At 32.9% G+C, this 13,181-nt stretch overlaps 1 protein-coding gene and 1 long non-coding RNA gene across 2 annotated transcripts in view; both read right to left on the reverse strand.

Moving 5' to 3' along the window:
* Window positions 1–4,860: 4,860 nt before the first annotated feature.
* On the reverse strand, window positions 4,861–5,361 carry LOC101883052 (uncharacterized). Its single transcript, XR_223061.6, has 2 exons — window positions 5,256–5,361; window positions 4,861–5,047 (listed from the first exon to the last, which is right to left on the reverse strand). It is a non-coding gene; the product is annotated as an uncharacterized lncRNA (long non-coding RNA).
* A 4,630-nt stretch (window positions 5,362–9,991) lies between these two features.
* Window positions 9,992–13,181, reverse strand: part of cubn (cubilin (intrinsic factor-cobalamin receptor)) — a 116,017-nt gene continuing 112,827 nt past the window's right edge. Inside the window, exon 66 of the mRNA XM_021470374.3 lies at window positions 9,992–10,295. Coding sequence (XP_021326049.2) covers window positions 10,188–10,295 — 108 coding nt within the window. The 3' untranslated portion in view covers window positions 9,992–10,187. The remainder of the gene's footprint in view (window positions 10,296–13,181) is intronic.

Genomic DNA, 13,181 nt, shown 5'->3' on the forward strand with positions numbered 1-13,181 from the left:
AAATTATGCACACAAATTTTAATATAAATTAATATACATTAAATATTTATGAAAAGCTTCTTGTGAGTGATAGACAATATTACTGCTGATGTCTGATAATAGTTTGTTGACGCTACAAACAAGATATTAAGATATTTACATTTATGAAAAAGACACACTACAGCAATTATGATGATAAATATTAATGAATTTGTTTTACACCATATATTTCTCTAAAAGTACTTGTGAGTGATAGATAATATTATGACTGATGTCTGATATTAATTTCTTTATCCTACAATGATTTCACAATAACATATTAAGACATCTGTGTTTACTATAAAAAAACATATGCTGTGGAAAATATGCTTATAATTATCAATATAAATTTATTTACAACATATATTTATGAAAAGCTTCTTGTGAGTGATAGACAATATTACTGCTGATGTCCGATAATGGTTTGTTGATGCTACAATTATTGTGAAACAAGATATTTACATTCACACTGAAAAACACACTACAGTAAATATTCACACAAATATTTATATAATTTTTTAATGACATATATTTCTCAAAAGGTACTTGTGAGTGATAGATAATATTATTACTGATGTCTGATAGCAATTTGTTGATCCTACAATGATTGCACATTAAGAAGTTAAGTTATTTACATTCACTGTGAAAATCATACACTAAAAAAAATATGGTCGTAAATTTTCATTTAAATTATTTTACACCATATATTTCTCCACAAATTTCTGTAAGTTATAGACAATAATATTACTGATGTCTGGTGTTAATTTGTTGATCCTACAATGATTGTAAAACAAGATATTAAGATATTTACATTCACAGAAAAAAATAAACTACTGAAATTATGATCACAAATAGTTATATAAATTCATTTACAACATATAAACATATATAAAAAGGTACTTGTAAGTGATAGACAATATGATAACCGATGGCTAATTTCAATTTGTTGATGCTACAATGATTGGACACTGTATGTGTTGTTCATTGTTTTAACTGTTTTGTTACATTGTAATTACAACTATAGGTTCATATTTTGCTAATTGTAGAAACATGTACGTGTGATTGATAGACAATATTACTGCTGATGGCTGATTTTAATTTGTTAATCCTACAATGATTGTGGAACAAAATATTAAGATATCTGTGTTTACTATAAAAAACATATGCTGTGGAAAATATGCTTATAATTATCAATATAAATTTATTTGCAAGATATATTTATGAAAAGCTTCTTGTGAGTGATAGACAATATTACTACTGATGTCTGATAATAGTTTGTTGACACTACAATTATTGTGAAACAAGATATTAAGATATCAACGTTTACCATGAAAAATATGTACTGTAGAAAATATGCTTATAAATATTGATATAAATTTGTTTACAACATGTATTTGTATAAGGCTACTTGTGAGTGATAGGGTATATTATGACTGATGTCTGATGTTAATTTGTTGATGCTACAGTGATTGGGCAACAAGATATTAAGATATTTACATTCACTGTGATGAAAAACACTACAGAAATTATGCTTATAAATATGAATATACATTCATTTACAACATATAGTTGTGAAAATGTACTTGAGAGTAATAGATAATATACTTATTGATGTCTGATTTTAATTTGTTAATACAATGATTTTGAAAAAAAAAAAAAAAACTCGATAGAAAATATGCTTTAAAAGTTCACCATAATAATTGCTGTGCACATTAGTAAAATAATTGATGTGAGTACAACATAAAATGAAGACTCATGTGGGAAATAATTTTGCTTAAACTAATATATTTTAAAGTACTTTTTTACACCTGTAAATGTATAGAAGATTGATTATAGGCAAACTTAAATAATACGAGAAAAATATTGAAATAAATAAATATTATCAGTAAAACAATTGATGTCACCACAACATGAAGATTGATGTGGGAAAAATTGGTTAAATTACAATGTATAAAAAACATAATTTTATATTTTTAAATAAAAAGATTAAATACATGCAGTGGTTGTAAGCAAACTTAAAAAAAAATACAAAATAATATTGAAAGAGATGTTATTAGTAAAAGAAATGATGAGTACACTAGACTAGAACATGTAGACAAATGCTGGAAAAATTATGCTAATGAAAAATATTTTTATTAAGTCATTCATTCATTTTCTTTTCAGCTTAGTTTTTATTAATCCGGGGTCGCCACAGCGGAATGAACCGCCAACTTATCCAGCAAGATTTTATGCAGCGGATGCCCTTCCAGCCACAACCCATCTCTGGGAAACTATTTTTATATATATTTAAAAAAAAACACACATTAATGACTTTGACTTTAGGCTAACATAAAAAGTGACATAAATACTTACAATATTCTTAAAATAAGTTATACGAGTACAACAAAAATAAAGATTCATGCTTGAAATCAATACCACCATTACCACCACCATTGAAATATTATTTTACTATTGTGCACAACAATTATTAAGGTGGACTTTTAAAGCATATTTTCTATAGTGTTTTTTTTTTATTGTAAAATATATTAATATCTTGTTTCAAAATCATTGTAGGATTAACAAATTAAAATCAGACATCAATAAGTATATTATCTATTACTCTCAAGTACATTTTCACAACTATATGTTGTAAATGAATTTATATTCATATTTATAAGCATAATTTCTGTAGTGTTTTTCATCACAGTGAATGTAAATATCTTAATATTTTGTTGCCCAATCACTGTAGCATCAACAATTGAACATCAAACATCAGTTATGATATCCCCTATCACTCACAAGTAGCCTTATATAAATACGTGTTGCAAACAATTTAATATTAATTTTTATAAGCATATTTTCTACAGTACATATTTTTCATGGTAAACGTTGATATCTTAATATCTTGTTTCACAATAATTGTAGTGTAAACAAACTATTATCAGACATCAGCAGTAATATTGTCTATCACTCACAAGAAGCTTTTCATAAATATATGTTGTAAATAAATTTATATTGATAATTATAAGCATATTTTCCACAGCATATGTTTTTTTATAGTAAACGCAGATGTCTTAATATGTTGTTGTGAAATCATTGTAGGATAAAGAAATTAATATCAGACATCAGTCATAATATTATCTATCACTCACAAGTACTTTTAGAGAAATATATGGTGTAAAAAAAATCATTAATATATATGATCATAATTGCTGTAGTGTGTCTTTTTCATAAATGTAAATATCTTAATATCTTGTTTGTAGCGTCAACAAACTATTATCAGACATCAGCAGTAATATTGTCTATCACTCACAAGAAGCTTTTCATAAATATATAATGTATATTAATTTATATTAAAATTTGTGTTCATAATTTCTGCAGTGTGTGTTTTTAATGATTGTAAATATGATAATATCTTGTTTCAAAATCATTGTAGGGTCAGCAAATAAACATCAGGCATCAATAATTATATTGTCTATCACTAACAAGCACATTTTCATAAATATATAGTTTGCAATAATTTATATTAATTTTTATGTGCACATAATTTCTGTAGTGTGTTTTTCATTGTAAAAGTAAAAATCTTAATTTTCTAATGTCCAAATGTTGTAGGAGCAACAAATTAAAATCAGACATCGTTAATAATATTATCTATAACTCACAAGGACCTTTTCATAAATATATCCTGTACATTAATTAATATGCTTTATTTATGCACATAATTTCTGTAGTGTGTGTTTCATTGTGAATGTAAACATCCTGATATCTTGTTTCACAATCATTGTAGGGTCAACAAATGAAAATCGGACATCAGTAATACTATTGTCTATCACTCACAAGCACCGTTTAATAAATGTATGTTAGATATGAATTAATATTAATATTTATAAGCATAATTTCTGTAGTGTTTTTCATTAATCTAAATATCTTAATATCTTGTTGTGAAATAAATGTAGGCTAAAGAAATTAAAAATCCAGCCATCAGTAATAATATTATCTATGACTCACAAGTAGCTTTTCATAAATTTATTTTGTAAAAAAAAACTATATTGATAATTATAAGCATTTTTTCCTCAGTTTTTTTTTCATGGTAAATGCAGATATCCTAATATCTTGCTTTACAATTATTGTAGGATCAATAAATTAATATCAGACATCAATAATTATATTATCTATCACTCACAAGTACATTTTCATAAATATATGTTGAGAAATAATTTATATTAATATTTGTTTGCATATTTTCTGTAGTGTTTTTCATTGTGGATGTAGATGTCTAAATTTCTTTAAGTCCAACCATTGTAGCATCAACAAATTAATATTAGGCATCAGTAGTAATATTGTGTATCACTCATAAGTAGCTTTTCATAAATATATCTTGTAAATAAATTTAAATTGATAATTCTAATCATATTTTCTACAGTATGTTTTTCATGTTAAACACAGATATCGTAATATCTTGTTGTTCAATCATTTTAGGATTAACAAATTAATATCAGACATCAGTCATAATATCCCCTATCACTCACAAGCACTTTTTGAGAAAAATATGGTGTGAAATTTTTTATTAATATTTGTGAGCATAATTTCTGTAGTGTGTTTTTCATGAATGTAAATATCTTAATATTTTGTTGTGAAATAATTGTAGCATGAACAAATTAATATCAGACATCTGTAATAATAATATCTATCACTCACAAGTAAGTTTGGAGAAATATATGTTCTACAATAGTTTATAGTAATATTTTAGAGCATAATTTCTGTAGTGTTTGTTTTTCATTGTGTATGTAAATGTGTAATTTTTTTTGTTGTCCAATCATTGTAGGATCAACAAATTATAATGATCATAATAAATGCACACTATTTATGATATAATGATAGTTTAATGTACAACAACATGCCATAAACAGAAAAAACAGAAATGACAGTGTTACAATATTTAGTTAAGACAATGGGTAAGACAGAGGTAAGGAAAACAGCAAGGCACAGGTTGCATGCATGTTTTGCAGGGTCCACAGATGTTGATGTGCACAGGCCATGATTTCAAAACCTATTTAAACAAATCAAATGACAAGGTTACATACAAATCAGAAACATAAAAAAATTGTGTGTGTGTATATATATATATATATATATATATATATATATATATATATATATATATATATATATATATATATATATATATATATAATTACATGAAATATATTAATCAATAAAAACATGTCATTGTAATGCAAAATGTAAGTGATGTGTACCGTTATAGTAGTTGGCTGAATTCCTTTTGTTCGTTTTTCAACAACCTGAGAACTTGTGACACGGTCCCTTTGTTGTTTTTCACGCGATATTGAATATTCGGTCTGAAATCGCATGTAAGTAACACTTCAAACAACACTAGCATGATTTCTTTGACCATGAACGCTGTTGTAGTTTGATAATAGTTGTCTGCTAGTGTGATTTCGCTATTTGGAATTTGCAAACAATAGTTTTCTAATATTTTATTAGGGGAGCGTAAATGCGAATGTGCAAATATAAAACCAACTTTACTTCTATAGTGCATGCATGCAGACGCGATGTGAAAGCTGAAGAACGCGATCGCTGCATTAATAAACTTTCACGATTGCATGCAGAAAGTTTTAAGCTGCAGTGAGTAAGGAAGGGAAGGCACATCAGCATTTGGTCATCTCAGGGACACTGATGGTATGAGAATTGACTTTTTCTAATTACAAGGACTGCCACATGCATTGCCTTATTCATAATATATGTGCAATATAAAAGACAGCTACTATTTTGTTGCACTGTAGTTCATTATTTTGTGCATTATAATACTTTGTGCACAATATTAAGTTAATCATGCTGTTCATTTATGTGAATGGTTTATGTAAAGTGGGGTGCTTGCATTAATATTGGGAAGTATTATTTTGATATGCAAATTAATAATGCTGAGACAAAATTTGTGAAGGAACTGTCTTTATTTATATTACATTGTGTTTGTTTAAGTCAGTATTGTGAATAATGTATATTTTATATATTTTGTTCCTTTTCTAAGGTTATCAACCTATTGCTATCGCTGCTACTGGTATCGCTACTACTGTTCAAGCGCTACAGTATTGTATTATTGGGCAAACTGAAAGTTAAAATACAAAAGCTGAAAAGCCTTGGAGTTGTTCCCTGTGTCCCCTGTTATTGGCTGAAGCTCTTTCGAGTTAGAAGCAGATACTGGTGTGTGTAACCCATAAGAACTCGACAAAGCCAACAAGAAAATGAATGAATGAATAAATAAACAACCGTAGAGTTCAATGCTGAATACACCGGTCAAGAATTTGCAGAATTTGCCTTTGCCTTCAGTTGCTCACTGATGTCTCTGCATTGTTCTCTATCCCTCAAGGGGCAGTGTGTACATTTAAAAAATATCTGATTTATTTACAACATTTACTTGAAACATTTAATTTAAGTTAGTTTTTTTGTAGCAATAAAACAAACAAAAGAAAAAAAAGGTTATATTAAATTAGAAATTACAGGCTCTAAACCAGGGGTCACCAATCTCGGTCCTGGAGGGCCGGTGTCCCTGCAGGGTTTAGCTCCAACTTGCCTCAACACACCTGCCTGGATGTTTCAATATACCTAGTAAGAGCTTGATTAGCTTGTTCAGGTGTGTTTGATTAGGGTTGGAGCTAAAATCTGCAGGACACTTGCCCTCCAGCAACAAGTTTGGTGACCACTGCTCTAAACCATCCTTATATTTCTCTCTCTCTTCTCAGATGGGATGGTGGGCCAAATCAAAGGTTATCATGGGCCAACTTTGGCCCGCAGGCCCTAGTTTGGGCATCTCTGTTCTATTACAATAAAATAAATATTAATGTATGACTCAAATCCATGCTATAAATCTAGTAATAGACAGAAATCATAAAATAAAATTCTCCACAGAGCTCATTTTTCTGCTCTGTTTCCAAAGTCAACATCTTATTTTTTTATTTTATTTTTTATACAGAGCTTCTCATGAACTTTGACCCTGTGAAAAGCCTTCATTCCAGATCAGACAGCTGGGACACTTTTCCCAGACGTCTCTTTGACTTTACGAGAACATTTTGCAGAGATTTATAAATGAAAGACTGCATGAAATGTTTGTTATCTAAAAAGGCAAAAAACTAGACAGCAGATACATTCATACTATAGGCTGTATCTGCCTCAGACAGCTTTTAATCTCCCTTCAGTCTCTATTGTCACCCTTAGTCTTACTGCTTTGAGTGTGTTGAGAATAATTCAGCAGATCTGAGATGCCAGGTTTGGATGAAGGCCAGAGAGAAGAGCATATCACAGTTACAACTAGATTGAACACTCAAATACTGCCAAACACTCACAGCTTTTGGAATGAGTGCAAGAATGCAAATTGACCTCAGTGGAGATATTTAAAACACAAGAAGTCTTTTAATGCCAGTTGTTTTTTTTTTTCTTATAGATAGCAATGAGATGATTTTAGCGCATGTATGCCTCCCTAAACATTTTTTAAACTCAGATTCTGAAATTAATTGAGACTTTGGCTCCAAAATGCCTAGTAAATTCAAGATAAGCAGTCATAAAATATTGTTGCGTGTATAAAGTAAACCAATGCAGCTCATTTAAGTAGCATTTTACTTTATTTCGCAAGGCTGTGCATTGTAACCAATCATGCAGATGTCTGTTGAATTTAGAAACGCAGCAGCCAATCAGAGGTGTTAGATTGGTTACTGTTGAAAATGCTGGAATTCGTTGAGTGGCACTCGCTCACTGACTGGATTTTTAATGCTAACCAAACATAAACAAGAGTCGAGGCTTATTTCGCGGTTTCAGGTATTATTTCTGATTTTTATTTTTTGCATAACTCACGTTACATTGACCTCAAGGATTGAGAAGTTTCACTCGTGTTCCCTGATTATGACGTGGCATTACTTCTAGCTGTTAATCGGTATTAATAGTCGTTACTATAATACTTTACAATAGTGATTTCCTAATCTTTCATAAGCTCTACACTAAGTATCCTCAATAATTTACATACTATCACATAAACATAATAATAATAATAATGGCAATATTTGTAGTATTTTGGTTGATTTGTGTAATTTAAGAACTTGACATACATGACAACACAGATTAAAATGAGGTGATTATTTATAAAATTATTTTATGTAAGGGAAAATACTCCTTAAAAGGGCTAGTTCGCCCAAAACAAATTAATTCTGTCATCATTTACTTATACCAGGGGTGTCCATACTCGGTCCTGGAGGGCCAGTGTCCTGCAGAATTTAGCTCCAACCTTAATCAAACACACCTGAACCAGCTGATCAAGCTCTTGCTTTTCAGTTGTTAACACAAGTTGAAGCTAAATTCAGCAGGACAGCGGACCACCAGGACGGAGTTTGGACACCCCTGACTTAGGGCCTACTCACACTATGCCATCCGTACCGTGCCCAGGCCTGTTTCCCGGATCGTTTGAGAAGTGTGAGTGCGCTGAATCGGGCTCAAGCACGGTTCACTTGGCCGGCCCTGGCCTGGTTGGAAGAGGTGTGCAAGAGCGCGGTTCACTTGGGCTTTGGCGCGGTACGCTTGTGTGTGAGTGCAAAACGCGCCAAAGCCCGAAACTGAAAGTGAGACGTGACTTTTACAGAGCTGTTTCATATGGATTTATTAATCATTCTTGCTGTTCAGTGAACGCAAACTGCCGTAGTTTATTAAAGACAAGAACTCCTCACTGCACGACAGCTGCGCACCTTCAGCAGACCTCCTCATTCCTGCAGCACGAGGGCTTTATGATTGTTTATGAGCGCCAAAAGTGGCGGATCTGTTCAGCGAAATATCTGACTGCGTGTCCCCGAATCCCTAAGGACTGTTTGGCGAAATATTTGACAGCATATCAAACGACTGAAACGATATAACTAGAGAAATCTCCACTGTGCTGCTGAGTGAGAGAGCGCTTCTCACTGAACAGCGCAGCAGCGATGACGTAAGCGTGCCGAGGCCCATTTGTGGTGTGAGCGCGGGCCGTCAGGGGAGACGGGAGGGGGGACAAGCGTGCTTTGGCCCGGTTCGAGGCAACTGTACCTAGTGTGAGTACGACCTTATACCCTTCACTTGTAACAAACCTCAATTCCTTTCTTCCGTTGAACACAACAGAAGTTAATTTGAAAAATGTTGGTTACCTGTAACCATTAACTTCCATAGTATTTGCTTTTTTCACTATGGAAGTCAACGGTTACAGGTTTCCAACATTCTTCAAAATATCTTCTTTTGTGTTCAACAGAAAAAAGAAACTCATAAAGGTTTGGAACAACTTGAGGGAGAGTAAAAAAATTGCCCCACAGTCACTAGAGGTGAATTGAATAAACTGAATTGGCTGTAGTGTGTGTGTGAATGAGTATGGATGGGTGTTTCCCAGTATTTGGTTGCAGCTGGAAGGGCATCCGCTGCGTAAAACATATGCTGGATAAGTTGCTGGTTCATTCCGCTGTGGCGACACCTAATAATAGAAGTTACCAAGCCAAAGGAAAATGAATAAATGAATGGTACAAGTTTATAGTGTTTAAATTGATTGGTGTGATAGAAGTACTTGACATGACTACATGACGTGACTACACAGAATATAGTAAGGTATTTTTACAGAATAACACGTTTTTATGTAAGGGAAAATGCTCTTTAAATCAATATCAGGAGAGCAAATATTACCCTTATATGAAGAAGCAATGTCTGGCACAGTTTTAAACTCTTTCCCCTGGTTTCATTGTCAAGGTTTAAGGCTGGTCAAGATTAAATTGCATATCTAAACTCAAAATAACTTGCGGTGAGATTTCTCAAAATACGTCATTGTCATTTTTTGGTCTCCAGGTGCACACCGGTCATATATATTTTCTAAGGCCATTTTTATAAATGTGGCTTAAATAGCCTAATTTAACTAAGGCCTAGACTCCTAGACCCTGTTTGCTAAACTGGACCTTTGTCTTCACAACAGTTACTCAAGTACTACATCAAACATCTTTATTTTCAAATAAAAGACATTAAAATACATACATGAATTCATTCTTTAAACAATTATCTACAGATGATGGATGATTTGTACATTATGTTTGATTTGCCACTTAATGACACTGTTTACATGATCGCCAAGTGTGTTTGTGTGTGTGTGTGTGAATATTATTAATATTTAAAATAATTTCTTCTCAGCTGCTCCAGGTGAGTCTGAATCCTGATGGAAGAACAGCAGACTGAGCCGAGAATTTCACAAATACGAGGTTTGAAGAAGCTCTGAAAGGAGCGATATTTGTCTCCTGCAAAAAGAAACAAACAAAAAAAATCTATTTACAAAGGGATATATGATTAAAAAAAATGTCTTTAAAAGGCCAAACCTCTCACCAGTTTTCCATTTATCTGATCAGAAATAAAGTAAAAACAGACGTATGCAGTAAACATTTGAATTGCAGTAAAATATTGTACAGTATAACTTCTATTTTAACACATTTTAATATTTTATTCATCCCTCTAATCCAAAGACGAATACTCAGCATCATTACTCCAGTCATAAAAACAGAATAAAAACATTCATTTTAATATTTTAACAAATTTGAAAAAAGTTTTGCTGCTTATTAACAATTTTTTCAGGATTCTTTGATGAACACTGCTTTTATTTTAAAACCAAATTCTTTTACAACAAAAAACATAATTTTTAAAGTTACCGTGTCAAGGTCGGGTGAGGGGAAAAGGAGCGAGGACTCAATTGCAACAAATAAGGGTTTTAGTAATAATAAAGTAAAAACAAAAGGCAAAACAAAACTACCCCGAGGGGGAAAACATTAACAAAACACACAAACTTAGCTGGACTGACAAGACAAGGCAAGAATGGAGCAGGAACACGGGGAGTGTAGACAACGAACTGGCAAAGGACTGAAAACATGAGGGGGATTATAAAGCAAAAAGTAAATTGACACACAGGTGAACACAATTAACTAATAATGGGTTAACAAGGAGGGTGGGACTAGACAATAGACGGGAGAGCGCATGACACAGAGAGACAATACAAGCCATGCGCTCACATAACACAACACTGAAGCACACGACAAAAACACGTGAACACAATGTAAACACCGAGCCACGTGCTTTGACAAAAGACGCAAGACACGAGCACACAATGAATGAAAACACTCACCGTGCGCTCACACATGCAGCATGCATGCTTCATCCCAGCGCCGACCAAAACCGAAACCAACAAGACTGAGACGCTGGGAATGAAACACCACGCTGCTGACAGACGAAAACACAAACACGAGTACAAGAGCGCACGCATCTGAGGGACGCAGAGCGCGCGCGCGGCCGCGTCAAGCAGGAGCGCGCACACTCTGCTTACACCCACGACGGCGCGCGCGCACACAGAGACAGAAACAGGACCAGACACAGGTAGTGTCCGAGATCTGCCACCAAAACAAGAATTTACAAGACCAGAGTGGCAGAACCCTGACATACCGTGAAAACAAAGTAACATTTTTTAGGTCTTAGTCAGTGTGCTCCACAACCATACCTGTCAAAAATGGGATGTGACAATAAGGCATATCCTCTAAAAAACAGAGGTGTCTCTTTAAAAATGCACAAATATATAATAAAAGTATTTGCTTTTTTCCCCTAACTTTTTATGCTTTTTTAAGTCGAAATTAGTTGTGTTTAAAAGAAAACCCACCAAAATCAACATGATTAGATGTTATTATCATCATCATTATTATTATTATTATTATTATTATTATTATTATTATTATGTGTACATGTACGTTCAAACATGCACCCAAAACCCAGTGTCCACTTTCGCTACGCTTCAAAACGCGTCAGAATCCGTTTGGGACACAGCATCTATTTATCACCATGGAGCGCGTCTGACAGTCTCGCACTGCTACATGGACTGACTGGCTGCGTCCGAAATCGCATACTTCCATACTATATAGTACACTAAAAACAGTATGCGAGATGTGTAGTATGTCCAAACTCATAGAATTCAAAAATCAGTGTGCGAGAAGTAGCCTGATAACCGACCACTTCCAGCAAGACTCTGAAGTGTGCATCCCATGTACGCTGTGCTATCCCATGATGCACCACGAGTGAACTCATGACTGGGAGTGAAGTGACGCAACTGACGTTGGTAGGTTACATAATCATGACAAAATGGCAGATGTAGTAGATGTAGTATAGAACGCACTTTTCTAACGGTCGAGTAGTATGTTTAAATTCAAATGCAGTTCCTACTGAGTACTGTAGGTGATTTTGGACGCAGCCACTGTTTTGAGGATCACATATGAGGGGCAACGGTGCCTGTTATGGAAATGTAAATCCCAGCGTTTTTATATTTATTTAATGTTTTTGTGCCTAAATACAATGAAAGCACTGAACAGATTCACATTTAAGAGCAAGAGGTGCCCCCTGGTGGTCCGGCTGTATAGTTTGCGTATAGGGAGGATCGGCCCTTTAATGTCTATTGCCACCCTTCATAGAAAGATTGAAAATACGGGAGAAATACAGGAAAATATGTGGATGATCTGCATTTGCCTAAATATGCAGCAACAGACACCTACAGTACTGTGCTGAAATATTATCTAAGATTTACATGTATGTTTTTTAATAGACTAATAACCAATATTCTTTTCACAAAATGGGTCAATTTTTTTATATTTATTTCCTAAAAAGTAGTTTATTTTTATTTTTAAATGTTATTATAGTATATATATTATTTTGGTTTTATTTACATTAGTTTACATAATACTATTTACATAAGCAGTTTACTATATGGTTTAATTTTAGTTTAGTTTTTTATATATGTATTTTTATTTTTAATAATTTTAGTATCTCAACTTAAAATAATTATATGTTAGCTTTTTGCCATTTTTACAGTTTTTTCATCTGATATTTTATTTTGTGTATTTTTAATACTTTGATTAAATTTTAAGTAATTTTAGCATAATAGTTGGCAAAAAAATGTTTGCATCATGGTGATTTATTAAATACCTTGACAAGATGACAGCGGGATATAATTTTAAAATACGGGTGAATCCTGGGAAAACAGGAAGGTTGACAGGTATGCACAACAGTGGCAAAATTTGCGTTTAGAAGATGTGTCTGCAGTTTGTAGGCCCTATCATACACCCGGCGCAATGTGGCGCAAGGCGGGGCGCAATACT

The sequence above is a fragment of the Danio rerio genome, chromosome 24, assembly GCF_049306965.1.
Source record: "Danio rerio strain Tuebingen ecotype United States chromosome 24, GRCz12tu, whole genome shotgun sequence".
Lineage (NCBI taxonomy): Eukaryota > Metazoa > Chordata > Actinopteri > Cypriniformes > Danionidae > Danio > Danio rerio.